Here is a 16,461-nt window from a genome sequence, read left to right as displayed (position 1 = left end):
CCCGGGTTCGGATACCATATAGGGATGGCCGGTTAGCTCACTGAGTGAGCGTGGTGCTGACAACACCAAGTCAAGGGTAAAGATCCCCTAACCGGCCATCTTTTTTAAAAAAATAAATAAATAAAATGGGAATAATTTTGCCTACTCCAGAGAGTCGTCACGATTAAGTATGGATATGAAAGTATCTACCATTTTGTCCAGCATATAAAATTAACTCAAGTGTTAGTCAAATTCACATAATGAAAAAAACTGATAATAATTCATTGACCCAATACAATCACCAATCATGTACTTGTTAGGTACAGAGTAGCCCAACATTAAGTAATACCAGAAATCCAAGATTTTGATGTCTTTTTTTTTTTTTTTGGTGGCTGGCCAAGGAATTCAAGATTTTTAGGTAGAGGATAAAGCGGGGTTAATACTATGATGAGTTGTAACAATTGTATGAAAGCAGAAAATGATGGTTGTTCCTAATCAATCCTATTGACTGACAACATAGACTATTTAATGACACTTCTTTACTACTTTGAGATGTTAGAAATTTTAATTATTGCTTACTAAGTGCAATGCTTATAAAAGTATTTTACAGTTCAAACAGAAACAAAATAAAATTACATAAAATTCTTCAGATCATTTTATACATCTCATAAAACATACAAACCAACAGGATACATAGTACTATCATTATATTTAATTGTTTAAAGGACGGAACTCACATATGTGTCTAGGTGTCAACAAAGATAAAACAATTACCTTATTTCCATCTCCAGAGCCATCTTTACTTATCCCATCTTTTGAGGCAAAGTATGCTGGTGTTTCTGTAAAGGTTCTAAGAGGAGTTCTTCGCAGAATCTGAGTTTCAAAGGTCCCGAGTCTTCCTAAAACTGGTATATGAATGCGACCACAAGAAATACCTGAAAATAAAATAATATCTGTTAGTCTACACATCAAACATTGACATTCCTCAATAAATCACCTGGAAACAAAAATCCCTTGAGCATAAAGGAGGTTGAGAAAAGCTACAGTTTTCACAGCAGTAGTACAAACTGATAGAGAAAATAGTGACACCATGAGGGAGGCAAAGCCCTTTCAAAACCAGGCCAGGCCTGGGCCTCTGAAATATTCCAGGTAAATAAAGATGTTTCTTTATGAATCTGTCCTTTGGAAGTAAGGCAAGACCAGCTGTCATAACAATGGATGGCTTTTTCAAAGTCTGAGAAGAGTTCAACATTTACCTCACTTGTAGGGTTTTGAAAAAGGTTACTTACATCCTTTATTTTTATTCTTCTTCTATTATTCCTAGCAATGAGAATAAGCATCTGACAGCAATTCTTGTCTATCTCTTTGGTGATATGGGAGTACTATCTGTAACAATGGAAACAAACTTCAAATATTCTTTAAAAAATTATGTTCTATTCCAATTATATGCAGTACTTGGCAGTCAAAATCGTAGAGACAGTGAGTGGAATGGTAGTTGACGAGAATGGAAGAGAACGGGGAGTCACTGTTTTAATGAGTATAGAGTCTCAGTTTTATAACATGATGGTGACAGTTGCACAACAATATGAACGTACTTAATAGTACTGAACTATACACTTAAAAATGGTTAAGATAGCAAATTTTGTTATGTGTATTTTACCACAATAAAAAAAGGAGGAAAAACAAACTTATGTGCTATTCATTAAAACACACCTTTTAATGAAATATTTCAATCCTACAGAAAAAAGAAATATAATTCAATAAATACCACGTAACCACCATTGTGCTTTCAAACATTTTAACCTTTTGGCATATTTGACATTAACATTCCTAAAAGGAATATATGTTAATGAGTGACTTATTCTATAGACTAGGTCAGAAGTTGGCAAACTTTTTGTGAAAAGGCCAGGTCAGTAAATATTTTCAACTTTGCGGGTCATGCAGTTTCAGTCCCAACTACTCTGACATTGTAGCAGGAAAGCAAACACAAATAATATGTAAACAAATGGATGTGGCCAGATTTGGTCCATGTTTGTTGCCCCCTGATTTTTCTCATATAAATCCAAAATAAACCCCGAAATAAATGATAGCCAATGGCAAAATAGCTATATTGTATACTGTGAGGCACCACTTCCCAAGGTGGTCTTTAAGATTGTTCCCTGCACAAGAAAATTTAATGAACCTAGGTTAAACACAATTGCATAGATTTCAATACTGCAGGGCTACTCAGAACCTTGTATAAGCTAACATACACTAATGAATCACCAAGAAGGACATTTCCCATCAGTTTACCAGCGTGGTGTTAGGAGGTAATAAAGCAAACCCAAAAAAAGGGGGAGGAGGTTAGTTTATCCTTAGTTTTGCCTCATTTTATTCATTGCAAAATTCACTACTCAGGCTTAAGTTTTTTTTTGTACACCTGTTAGGGCTTTTAAGAGATTATGCACATTGTATCTAAACGCAAAAACTGACTTAAAATTATGTCCCTCAAAAACTCAAAAACAACTGCTTGGTTATATAACTGGTTTTATTAACTCCAATTTTCTGACTCTCTTGCATGCACTGTTCAAACCACTAGTTTCTTGGTTAGAACATGGCCTTATAGCACCAAGGTCAAGGGTTCGGATCCCCATACTTGCCAGCTGCCAAAAAAAAAAAAAAAACAACACCTAGTTTCTTTAGTTATTTATTACCCTAGGTCATCCATTCCAGTTCCAAAAAGTACAAAAATGAACCCGTCAAATTTTTCAGGAAAGATACAAATATGAGGAACAAAATTCTCCCATCTCTATACAAATTCACAAAGAACACCAAAAAAGGATTAAAGGCTTGTGACACCCCAGTCCCTAATCCACAGACTGTAAAAATTTTGCTTAACACTATTAAATTTGAATACTAATAAACAAAATCAACTACATTTGATGTATTTCTTCTAGTAATGTTTTCAAAAGACATTTCAAATTTTCTTAAGTGGAAAATAACAAATGCTGGTGAGGATGTGGAGAAAGGGGAACGCTTCTGCACTGCTGGAAGGACTGTCAATTAGTACAGCCATTATGGAGAACAGCATGGAGGTTCCTTAAACAACTACAGATAGAACAACCGTACGATCCAGCAATCCCTCTACTGTGTTTATATCCAAAGGAATGGAAATTATCATGTCGAAGGAATACCTGCACTCCCATGTTCATCGCACCTCTATTTACAATAGCCAGGCTATGGAACCAACCTAAATGTCCATCGAAGGATGACTGGATAAGAAAAATGTGGTATGAATACACAATGGAACACTACTCAGCCATAAAAAAGAATGAAATTAGGGCCAGCCCGAGGCTCACTTGAGAGAGTGTGGTGCTGATAACACCACAACCACAGGTTCGAATCCCTATATAGGGATGGCCGGTTAGCTCACTTGGGAGAGTGTGGTGCTGAAAACACCAAGTCAAGGGTTAAGATCCCCTTAGTGGTCATCTTTAAAAAAAAAAGAATGAAATTCTGCCATTCACAGCTGCATGGATGAGCCTGGGGAAAATTATGTTAAGTGAAACAACCCAGGTACAAAAAGAGAAATACTGCATGTCCTCACTCATAACTGGGAGCTGAATTCATAAATAAATAAACAATAAAGAGAGAAAGAAAATCATGATAATACACTGAACTCCTAGAAGGAGAGAAAAGAACTGTGGTTACTGGAGATGGAAAGGGGGATGAAGGGGGAGAGGAAGGTTAATGAGAAATTGGTTAACAGACACAAAGAATGATTATGTATTGTAATGATGAATAAGCTAACTATCCTGATTTGACCATCACACATTGTACACAACTACTGATAGTCAACTCTGTATCCCACAAATATGTATAATAAATAAATAAAGCTTCCTGTGCTCCAAAAAAAAATTTTTCTCAAGTGTAACATTTCCATTTTTTGCACTAAATGATGACAGCCATTACACTCTCATTAGAATGAAATTTAAGGTAAAATTCACTAATTTTAAGCTAAACATTAATGTTTTTCCAAGGACATGATATGATTTAAAGACATGTCAATTTAAAAAGTAACCTTCAAAAATGTAATGGGGGAGTGATAAATGAAATCAACAATGCAGAAAATTAATGGTTGTTGAGGCGAAAGTGACAGTATTTGGGGGTTCACTGTTCTATTTTGTGTGTTTAAAAACCCCCATAATAAGTTAAAATGAAATCCTATGAAAGACAGAATAATAAAGTAACTTATTATTTAACCTATTTAACAAGTATAGGGTTTTAATTGAACCATTATGATGTATTCACAAAGAAAACTACAATTATGACAATCCTTATGTGAGGCTACTTGTACTTGGATATTTAGAACAAAATTTAACCTTGAAGAACCACACATAGTATATTATTCCCTTTACTCTATGATACAATGGATCATTTTAAATAGGTTTAACAATTTACAAGAGCTAATGTTATTAAAAAATATGCTGAAAGGAAATTATCTTCAAGAATTTAAGATAAATAAAAATGATGAACACGGTCATTTTAAAGTCTATCAAGTAGACTTGATTAGAAAAAATAAGTCTTTCACCTTAAATAACCTATCAAGTAACATATGAAACCAATCCAACCATAATACAGTCATCACAGAAAATACTAACTCAAAAACATGTTCATGTCATTTAAACTTCATTTAAGAATTTGCTGGCCCTGATGGTATGGTACTGTAGTGCTGTTTTAACATCCTGTAATCTATGGGTGGTACCAGTAGGATGCCAAACTACTAAAACAGTGGCTCTCAAACTTGAGCATGCATCAGAATCACATGGAGAGTTTGTTAAAACAAATTGCAGGAGCTCCTTCCTGGTTCTGACTGAGAAGGTCTAGGGTGGGACCCATGAATGTATTTCTAATAATACAGGTGATGCTGACATCAGGGACCACTCTTTAAAAACCACTGTACTAAACAATTAAAATGACCATTCACCAATCATAAAATCTTCACAGAATATATAAAGCATTGCAGCAAACTAATCAGAGGATTTTTGTGCCATACTTTTTGTGCCATAAACCCTTTGGGCAGTCCGGTGAAGTCTTTGGACAGATCTCTTCTCAAAATAATGTTTTTAAATGTATAAAATAAAATATATAACAAAGGAAACCAATTATACTGAAGTAGTTATCAAAATATTTTAAATATGCTTATTTATTAACAAACAAAATTAAATAAGATCTAACAGCTCTTTAATAACTACCATGACTTCAAAGTAGTAGAAACTATAAACAATATTCTGAGATACCAGCAACTATAATATGATATAAAAATATTTGTGATTTCAACTGGTTACAAATTCACAGATACTTATAAGACTACTATGACTTGTTTCCTACATTCACAATTGAAAGAAATGCTATATTTCAGTTAGCGGTTAGTGAAAATAAAGTTCACAGATCTTCTGAATTCTATCCATGGACCCCTTGGTGGCCATGAACCTCAGGTGAAGAACTCCTGAAAGCCAAAAAAGGGAAATATTTCTGTAAAGTGTACTTTGCAAGACTACTTGTCAGCAACGATAAAAGACAGTCAAAAGTTAAACTAGTTACAAGACAGATAAAGCTTTCTGAGTTTCAAAGCAACTGTTTTTTAAAAAAATATTAGAATAGGGTACATTCATTTAGGGCTAGTAAGAACTAGGAGAGTGATTTATTCAACTTTTAAATACTTGACTTCCTATACTCAATCTTAAACTAAGCATTATCCAAAAATACACAAACGATTTAGCTTAAAAGATAAAACAATTTATATTTTAGGAATAAAGTGAAAGGACTAATTAAAGTTTTAAAATTATTATTTATTGTGGTGGCAATATTTAAGTGTGTAAGGATTGATGAAATGGCAAATCACATTAAATGCTCACTTAAACACTTGGCCTTGGGCCGAGCCCGTGGCGCACTTGGGAGAGTACGGCGCTCCCGCCGCGGGTTCGGATCCTATATAGGAATGGCCGGTGCGCTCACTGGCTGAGTGCCAGTCACGAAAAAGACAAAAAAATAAAATAAAATAAACACTTGGCCTCTAACACAAATTATTCAACAAAAGCTCACAAACAGTGCAAGCAACTTCATTGATGCTTACTGCTCTAGTTAATTTCAAATTTTCATTTTATGCCCAAGTTGTTGTTTCTTGAATTCTTAATATTTCTTAATAAAGAAAAATAACATCATTCCTGTGATAGCTTTCTTCAAGTCTAAAAATATTTGATGAGTTTTCACTAAGGCTAGTCTGCTGGTCTTCAAATGACTATGCCAAGAAAAGAGAAATGTTGATGAAGAAATGTTTTGCAATGCCAGAAATAAAGCTGTTTGATCATTTACTCACTTATTTAATTTGTATTGTATTTGACTACCAAAAAAAAAAAAAAGGCAGAAAGAGAATTAAAATCTAACTAAAAATTGTTAAGATGGGCACATTATGTTACTATCACAAAAATTGTGGATGCCAACATGTTTGAGCATCTTCACATCTTCATTTATACCCTTATGAGGTGACACCTTTTGAATGGACAAGTACTAAAGGCAGTCAGAAATCAAGGGAGTTAGGGGGAGGGGGGAGGGGGGAGGGAGGGAGGTTTTGGTGATGGGGAGCAATAATCGGCCACAATGTATATCGACAAAATAAAATTAAAAAAAAAAAAGAAATCAAGGGAGTTACACAAGATCCCACAATTCTTGCAGCCAAACCCAGACCAAGTATTGTCATTTGAATTTTTTAAATGGAATCAAGCATTTCTGAATGCACACATTTAGAATGCAAAGTGACCTCATATATGCATAGCACATTTAAAAAAATATACATCAAAATTGAAAAACATTAGCAATTTGGGTAAGGAAAAAGATTTAAAATTTTTACTTTACTATAATTTTCATAGTCTAATAAAACAGTGACGAAAAATATATTATTGGATACACATGGCCCCTCAGGAAGAGAAAACGGATCCACTATCTAGTATGAAAATATACTAAACTTTTCAAACTACTATTAAAATTTTTAAAGTCTAGAATGACAGACAGGCCCTTGGAAATAGAAAATAGCACTGTACTTCAGAGAAGCTCTGAAATCACCTCTTCTATTTTAATTCATTGTACAGAAAATTCTCCCACAATTTCTTGTTAAAAGATCATTTTCATGAAATTCTTAACTCTACTGTTTGTAAGAAAAATAAACGAGACAAAGTTCAATCCTGATTTTTCTTTCTCTCTCCCCTCTCTTCTTCTTTCCGGGAATCTTAAATAAAAGTAACCCTCCTGGTGTTTTTTAAGTCCTAAAAGAAAATATCTCCATATTTTTCTACACTTATGTATAGGGTTTCTACTATAGAAAATAAACATTTTATGTGATTAAGGTTTGGAAAAGTCTTGAATGTGAAAATCATTTCTATTTCATAGTCAAGTAAAAATATTAAAATCTATAAAGATATTGGGTACTGTCTCATATTTGAAGCTTAATTTATTCCTTTACAGTAAAAACAATGGTGCTGAAAGCCTATGGTAAACTTATATTGATACACAAGTAGATAATAACTCTTAAATAAGCCATTTATTTGTGTTGATTTACCTAACTCTTAAATAAGCCATTTATTTGTGTTGATTTACCTAACAAAATTTAAAAGAAAACAGTGGTTGTTTTGAAAAGAAAAAAAACAAACTCCTGATCTCATGATTCATAAAGTTTTCAGGGACACTTGGTTGGAACAGATCAAGAACTTTACCAAAGAATCCTTCTCTGCCCAAAAAGAACACACACACACTTTATCCACACCTAGAAACCAGACTAGATTTAAACGCAAAGGTCAGGTTTATTCACCACTACCTCCAGCACCAAAACAGGGACTGGCACATAGCAGGCCCTCAACAAATATATGCCAAATAAATGGACTGAAAATATGTCACTTTTCAAGTGTTTGCAAATCAAATTCTTGGAATCGAGACATCTACTTGCTGAGATTTAACAACATTTCATGACTAAATCCACTCCCTTACATTTATGTGCCATTTTACAAAATGCTTCTGTCCACCTTACATTATTAAATCCCTCCCTGTGTAGTAAATAAACTGTCAGGGTATATTTTTAGCATAAAAATTTTATAACTAACCTAAAAACTAGGAAAATGGAGTTTTATTTATCCAAGTGTCATAAACTGATAAGCCAAAATAAAACGAATTTGTCTAGAAGTTAGTGTTATAACAGGACCTAGTATCGTAGTCTGATATTCATAAATTGGGGGAAGAGAAAAAGGGTTTCTTTTCCGGAATCTCTTGGCTGGGGTGCCACTCTTTCACAGCTCCCAATAAAGAGGAAATGTAAACAAGCGCCACTCTTGAGAAACTACCTCCGGCAGTCAAACTGGGAAAGCAGGCAACGACTGCTCATACACCCAAGTACGCCAAAAAGAATTTCTGCGGGAGTTTCCCCAATCCCCCTAGCCGCTGCCCTGCGGCCCCGAGGTTTACCAGCGCCGGGAAGTATTGTGCGACCTCACAATGACAGTGAACACCTCAGGTCTCCCGTGGCCTGCGTTCCGGTCGGCCGGCCATCCCGAGGCCCCCCAACAGTGACAACCCCTCAGTCGAGCCCCTTCTGGAGCCCTCAACATACCCAAGGGGAATCTGGCCAGGCTCCGGAAGAGAAGCCGCAGCCGGGGCAAGCTGCGGTCCTCCACAGGGGTAGGGTCTGGGGAAACTTTTTAGTGAAATGACCATTTTGTGCTTCTTCCAGGGTTTCTGCGAAGTGGCCACATTCCGGCCCTAAAGTCAGGAGGCCCGCGGGCGGGCTGGCAAGCACAGGGATTTTCTCCAAATTTGAGGAACTGCTGCTCCAGAGGTTGGCAGAGCCCCATCCCACGAGAAACATGGTGGGTGGCGGGCGAAGCACCGCGCCTCCCCTCACACCCCCCGGATGGGGTAGGCCCCATGGTGTCGCCAGGGCCCCCATCCGCCAGCCGGTCCACTCCCCCAGGGAAAAGGGCTTAGACGTGGGACTACTTCGTTACCTCTCTGAGCGGACGTGAGCGAGGTGGTGATGAGCCGAGCGGCCGCCGCGCCGCAAGTACAAGCGCCGCAGCCGGACATTCCGGAGCCTAGGCCAGGGCTTTACCCCCTGCTGACCTCCGGTTCTCAGCGGGCGGTGACTTGGTTCCGAACCCTCCCGCCGGCCCTAGGCCCAGTACAGAGTTCACCCGCCTGGCAGCAGGCCTTCACACTCTCCGTGCCCCGCTGGCGTTTACTCACCGGAGTAGATACCTAACCCTTCTCCCCTCTCCTCCTCCCCCCACCCCCCCGGCTGCCGGGCCGCGGGACCGTGCGCGCGCGTGCGCCCTAGGCCCAGGGAGGGGGCGTGGGCACGCGCGTGTGCGTGCGTGGGACACCAACGTGAGGCGAGGGAAGGGGCGGCGACCTGGGCTCCAATGAGCGCTCTACGGCAAGTGGCTAACCCCAACTGGGGCGACTACAGGTCCCGACACGCAATTTTTCCGAAAGCTTCCTTATCCTAGAGTTGAAAGGTTTGAGATAGACGGGAGGGGTGCATGCTGGGAATTGGAGTCCCAACCCGTCGTAGTTAAGCTCTTTTTCCGGTCATTTTCAGTTGACGGTAGGGAAGGTGGAAGTGAGGCTGGTGGCTTAGCGGCTCTGGGGGGAGTCTGTAAAGTGACTTAGCAGCCTCTAGACGCTTCAGATTCCATAATTTTGTTCACTAGGCGATTCCACGTCCTGTGTACCTTATCTTTTCCTTATCCTTAGTTTCCTCACAATATGGAAGTGGTATTTTCACCTAGTTTCCTGAGCAACAACTGGTTGGGTCGTGGCAGCTCTCTCTCCTTGTTCTTTGAGGCCTAGTGGTATTAAAGCTTTGGCTGTTGGTAGTCCCTAGGTTCTGTACAGTCTTTTGAAGATTCTCTTTAAATTTGATCATACTCCGGTAAATAATCTCTTCATTAAACCCTCTTCTGTTGCTTTTTGAGCCCTCTCCCTGTAGGGCCTGCTTCCTCTGGACAACTAAAGCAGATTGACCAGCTGTACAAGGTGGAGGATGGTGAAAAGTGAATCAGACCTTTCTCCCATCTGGGTCGGTACTAGACAGAATATGTACTTTGTGTATAAGATTCCGATTAATTCTGAACCCCAGAGAAATTGCCAGGTAAGCTTGGGTGCCTTTAGTTCTGAGCTTTGGGGATCAAGGGTGGGGGAACGAGCTGTAAGCCAGGGTCAAGAGCTGGTCACACAAGCCAATTAGCCCTCATCAGTCTCCAACCGGAGAAATGTGGCTTCTAGTTCTGTGGACCTGGCCGTGAGAAAGGGAATTGGCCTTGGCCCAGGCCACAGGTTTTTTCCTGTGTCTCTTGGGGAGTTGACTCCTGGTACTCCCTCAGCTTAAAGTGGCAGGGACCGGAAGATAGCCATGCCTGCCTTCACCAAGACCTGCCTCAGTGAGTAAAATTTTGAGAGAGAGAGACTAAAGTTCTCTCAATCCAGTGTTTTCAAACTGTGTTTCTAGACTTTCAGAAGCTATAGCTCCCTAGTGGGAGTGAGGGAACCAATAGATGGCTCTCCCCTGCCTTCTTGCCCATGCCACCCCAAAGTTACCCAGAGCAGCCCTACTTTTATGTAGTTCATTTGTTGTGGTCTTTTTTGAAAATAGAGTTCTTCTAGGGCTGGCCCGTGGCTCACTTGGGAGAGTGTGGTGCTGATAACACCAAGGCCACCGGTTCGGGTCCCTATGTAGGGATGGCCGGTTAACTCACTTGGGAGAGCATGGTGCTGACAACACTAAGTCAAGGGTTAAGATCCCCTTACCAGTCATCTTTTTAAAAAAAGAAAATAGAGTTCTTCTGCTTTAACACATGTGTAAAATGTATTGATTCCAGGACAAATCTCTCATTTTAGAAATGAGCTAAGAGGTTCACAGCGGCCCTAACACCCAATTTTAATTCTTTCATCCCACCCCCACCTTCTTTTTTCAATTTTATTCACATTTCCTTATTATAGACATAAAGAAGAGGTTGTTTGCTAAAATCTATAGGTTGCTATAAAGCAAGCTGAATAGAAGTGTAGTTAAGGGATGGCTCACCTGGGGGCACCACTAAAGGAAGCCTTCCCTTTCTCTGTTTATTCTAGAGACTTGATTTCTCTTTCGTTTTGTCAGCAAATGTTTATTGAGCACCAGTTACATTCCAGGCACTGGGGAAATAGCATTGAACAACAACAACAAAAAGTTCCTCCTCTCTTCGAGCTTCTGTTCTAGTGGGGAAAGACAAGATAGTAAGTAAAACAAAAATAATATGCCAGTGGTATTATGATGACATGGGAATATCCTTATATTGTTATATAATATACCCTTATATTATTCCCAGAACCATGAGCATTTAATTTTACAAGGTGATGTTTTAGCCTTGTATTCCCAACTGGACTATGAGTTCTTTGAAGACAGGCTCTTTATTATATACTTGGGCTGAATCTGTGATAGAAATTCAGTAAATACTTAGATTATTTATCTTCCAATAATACTTTTGCTTGGCAGAAACCTGGTGTGGTCTTTTCATAAAGTCCTACACATAAGCAGAGCAAATTACATTCAACAAAAAGGTGAGTGTTAGCAGACATAAATTATACAAACTTATACAATGGTTAATTCAACTGAGTGTCGCAGAAGGAATTCCCAGGGGTTGCCTCATTAGCAGAGTATAGACTTTGTCCTAGAAAGTACAAAACAGCAGGAGATGTATACAACTCAGTATAACTTTTCCTCAGCAATGTGAACAAGTGCCATGTGGCTTTGGCATCAGGTGGGTGATGGTTTCATCACACAAACAACATGAATTTTGTAGTTTCAATGCATCCCCATAAAACTATGTTGTGCAGTTCACAGAATACCTGGACAGTTGGGATCAGCACCCAATAAACATGGATTGGGACACTAAATTTGTGCTATGCTCTTTGATGGTATAAACCTTATAGTGGTGTTCAAACTGGGGAACTTGTACCATGGGGATATACCGAGACTTCCCAAGTGGTATTTGAGCATGCATGGGTGTCAGGTAAGTAAAATAACATCTGTGTTGGAAATGATTCAAATGTTAAGGATCATTCTTCAGGAACCCCATGGCTTTCTTTTTTTTTTTTTTTTTTTTTTTTAAAAGATGACCGGTAAGGGGATCTTAACCCTTGACTTGGTGTTGTCAGCACCACACTCAGCCAGTGAGCGAACCGGCCATCCGTATATGGGACCCGAACCCGGGGCCTTGGTGTTATCAGCACCGCACTCTCCCAAGTGAGCCACGGGCCGGCCCAGGAACCCCATGGCTTTCTGACAAAGGAGCACATTCCATTTTTTTACAAGTGTATATTCCCTGACCTGAAATTCACAGGTTGGAACAGTGTTCTTGCTTCAGTGTATGGCTGGATAAACATGAGATGGAGCAGAGCCTGGGGTCTGGGAAAAGAGTGATGGAGCTTCAGAGGCACACTAGGACTCCTCTCCCACTTGGCACTGCATAGGTAACTTCTGGTCAAGTTCCTGTCAGGCCATCCTCTCAAATTTTGAATTCAAAAGCACAGGGCCATTTGAGATTTTCCCTGTGATAAAATGGATCCTATATTAGGAAGGGGATGGCAAATACCTATAGTCACGTGCTACTAGCTCTTTAGAACAAAACACTTCCACATCATACCAACTTTCAGCTTTTTTCTGACAGGTTAATCATACTTAAGAAAGAAAGTCAAGTGAAATTTTCCAGCTCAAATAGTTTCACTTGAGAGGCTGACTCCCTGTCTTGAATTATTTACCTTTTGTGAACTATGCAGCTGAAGGCACATAACTTTTCAGGTTTCATGTAAAACTCTTTTTTTATTTTATACTTGATTCTCCCTACCAGCATTGTGAACACTGAGTTGCTATGAAAAATATTTTTACAGATTAGAGTCAATAAGTCATCTGGTATTAGCACTGGATTTTTCAGATGAGGAAACAGGCCTATAAAAATGCAGTGACTTGACCAGTTCACACATAACGAGTCAGAAACAGAGAGAATAGAGCCCAAGTCTTCAGCTTTTAAAACTATATTTCTCAATCTTTTCTTTTTAACTCAAGATTTATTTTGATAAACATAAAAATCTCACCTTATCTTTCACCATAAACTCTGGTGTTTATGAGTGCCATCATTTTGTTGGGAATTACTGTATCTTCTGAATAAAGACATTTCTCTTACCAGTCAGCTGCCAAAAAAAAAAAAAAAAACTTCTTTTTCTTGGCTAAATACTGTTCCTTCATATCAGCAAACATTGATAGTCCCTGGCATGATATAAATATAACTGTAAAGATAAAGGTAAATATAAAGGAACTCAATAAATACAAATATTGAGGAACAGATGCAGGTCTTTATCTTTTAAAATATAAATATTTTTGGTGGTGTGAGGCTCAAAATAACATTGTATAGAACTTTACAAAGTACTTGTACAGCCACTTTCTCATCTGATTCCCACAACAACCTGTTGAGGTATTGTTGTTATTCTGGTTTTGTAGCTGAGACTATTGAAACACAGAGGGTTTAAGAGACTTGTCCTAGGTCACAGCAGAACCAGGACTCAAATCCAAACCTCCATATGGATTTCCTTTACTTCCCTATATTCTCCTCCAAAAGCTAATGAGATTTTTAGGAGTCTGCAGAAATTCTACCACTTACCCGAAAATATCTCACAGCAATGACTAAAAAGCTGCTGTTCCATTAGGGCAGTGATGCACCATTCTTCCTTCTCTTAGGAATTACTGGGTATACTTGTTAAAATATACCTAGGCCTCTCTAAAGGTTTTGATAAAAATAGTTGAGTGGGGCTCAGGAACCTATTTTTATTGCTATGTGCTAGAATCAGGAGATGCTAAGGTTTATTTGCAGAAATGAATAAGGTACATTTCCACTGTGGTGATAGAAGCCTGTGCCTTTATTTCTCAAGGTCTCTTTTTTAGGCTCTCTCCAATTGCTACTGCTTTCTCTCTCAGGGAGTCACTGCCCAGCTTTGATATTGTGGGAAGAACAAGGAGACTACAGGCAGGTGTCCACCATACTCCTGGGACTATCCTTGGGGGCTGGTGGTGGCCTCAGATAACATGAACACTCCCCCACCACCACACTCCCTGTCCCCACCGTGTCCTTCATTCTGATGTTCAGGAAGATGGTCAGTAGATGGCACTAACTCTCCGTGGTTTCTCTCTGAATCCAGGTGGTTGGGGGGGGTGTAGTTTGAAGCTAATCCAGTAGAACTTTTGGTGTATCAAATCTTGAAGACACTGTTAGGAAACATTTTTTCATATTTTCTAAAGGGCACAGATGTTAGGGGTAGAAGGACTACTGGTATGTGAACCCCAACTGGGTCATTTACCAGCTGTAAAATGGCTTTCCCTTTATGCCTTTAAAAAATTTCTTTTAAGGGCTGGCCCGTGGCTCACTTGTTAGAGTGCGGTGCTGATAACACCAAGGCCACGGGTTCAGAAAAAAAAAATTCCTTTAAGTCATGCTTCTTCTTAGCTAGCTTGTTTGAAGACCTTACCCTATTCCATTATACATTGAGAGGAACTTGCTTGATTTCAAATGAGAAACTTAAGAGAGATGAAAGAGAGAATATGAACCTTTGGTTTATAAGTCCTTTTTACTTTGCAATTCACTTGCTTTAACCATAATATTAGATAATAAAGGTGATGTTTGCTTCAGAAACAATTGTAATCATTTATTACTTGCGTGCAATATTTGTTTATACACAAGCTCCCACTGGGCTGTGTGTGTGAATACTCATGGTAAATTAGCTAATGAGGAGGAAATGAAGAGAAAACACTTCTGAACCACTGAAATAGATGTTTCAAAGTTGTCACATCAAAGTTCATGTACTTTACTCATACCTGCACCTTCAGAATCTCACTCTATAAGTCTCTTTACTTATTTTATTATTTTATTTTGGGGGAGGGGGATGTGGCTGGCCGGTATAGGGAACCAAACCCTGAGCTGACCAGCTAGTCTTCTTTACTCATTTTAGATACTGATTTGGTCATACGGATCCCCATTCCACAACTGAGTAAATTAGAAAGGGGGAGAGGTGCTAGAAGCAGGTATACTAACCACAGCCAAAGGATTCTCTAAGAGCCTGACCAAAAAGGAGGAAACAAAAATAGATGTACGAATTGAGCAAGAAGAGTATACGAGGGTACTTTTTAAAGTTTGTGGAAAATAGAATTAAAAGATAATACGAATCTTTTCATGAACTTTTTGAAATACCCTTGTATAGTCTGGAGTCTCTTGGTATTAGGTCAAATTTCTTTTTTTTTTTAAAGATGACTGGTAAGGGGATCTTAACCCTTGACTTGGTGTTGTCAGCACCACGCTCACCCAAGTGAGCTAACCGGCCATCCCTATATAGGGATCCGAACCCTTGCCCTTTGTGTTATCAGCAGCACACTCTCTCAAGTGAGCCACGGGCCGGCCCAGGTCAGATTTCTTATGTATCATATCACCCTTCGTTACCATTTTATTATAGCACCGTAATAATTGTTGTTCATAATTGTGTTCCAAATACATCAGGAAATGATTGAATTATGTTATCTTTGTTTTTTAGAAGATAGAATATATACTTTTATGAGGATTTCAACCCAAAACTATTCAAATAAAAGTTAAAAAGTTTCAGAGCTTAAAGGGAATAAGTTTGAATTTTCTGGAAAACCACTTGTGTAGAACAACCCAATTTCCTATCATGCCACAGAAATGAAGCACATCTTGTTAAATCTACACAAATTTTAAGTCTCTTCCATTTCCAGCAGTGTGGTACACAGTAATAATAGCAAACACTTATATACTGGCAACTGTGTACCAGTGGCTAATACATATTGTGTTCGTATACAAGGGTACTTCAAAAAATTCACAGAAAATAAGAATTAAAGATAATACGAATCATTCCATGAACTTTTTGAAGTGCCGTCGTATGTGTTCAACCGATCCTCATAGCCCCATGAGGTACATACTAAATCTATATTGTTGAGGAAACTGAAGCACATAAAGGTTAAATAACTTGTCTACGCTTTCTCTGCCAATAAGTAGAAGAACCAATATTTGAACCCATGTAGTCTAGAGTCATGCACTTACCCACTGCACTATACTCTGCAGGACTCACTGTTAGATCCTGCTGGATGAAACATACTTTTTATTGCATTGTTGGGCTCACAATAAGTAAGAAAGTTCTCTAAGAACATGCATGCAAACTCTCACATTACTGCATAGAATGAAAATTATATGTGTTTTAAATAATCAAAAATAAACTCAGGAATCATTTTTAAATAAGGAATTGGAAATTATCAAAAGTGACCAGATAATTTTGAAAAAGAACCCCTTCCCCCCGAAAAAAAACTTTTGAAAATGAGAAATGTAATTGTTAAAATCATATGGATACATTTAACTAGTATTTTAGACT

At 38.6% G+C, this 16,461-nt stretch overlaps 1 protein-coding gene across 1 annotated transcript in view; it reads right to left on the bottom strand.

The window, feature by feature from the left end:
- CLPX (caseinolytic mitochondrial matrix peptidase chaperone subunit X) overlaps window positions 1-9,286 on the bottom strand; it is a 35,131-nt gene extending 25,845 nt beyond the window's left edge. The window contains exons 1-2 of the mRNA XM_063091484.1: window positions 9,009-9,286; window positions 754-914 (exon numbers count right to left, since the gene is read on the bottom strand). Of these exons, the coding sequence (XP_062947554.1) occupies window positions 754-914; window positions 9,009-9,087 (240 nt within the window). The 5' untranslated portion in view covers window positions 9,088-9,286. The remainder of the gene's footprint in view (window positions 1-753; window positions 915-9,008) is intronic.
- Between the last annotated feature and the right edge of the window lie 7,175 nt (window positions 9,287-16,461).

The sequence above is a fragment of the Cynocephalus volans genome, chromosome 3 (genome assembly GCF_027409185.1).
Source record: "Cynocephalus volans isolate mCynVol1 chromosome 3, mCynVol1.pri, whole genome shotgun sequence".
Taxonomy (NCBI): Eukaryota; Metazoa; Chordata; class Mammalia; order Dermoptera; family Cynocephalidae; genus Cynocephalus; species Cynocephalus volans.
This window is presented reverse-complemented; position numbering and strand designations above follow the sequence as displayed.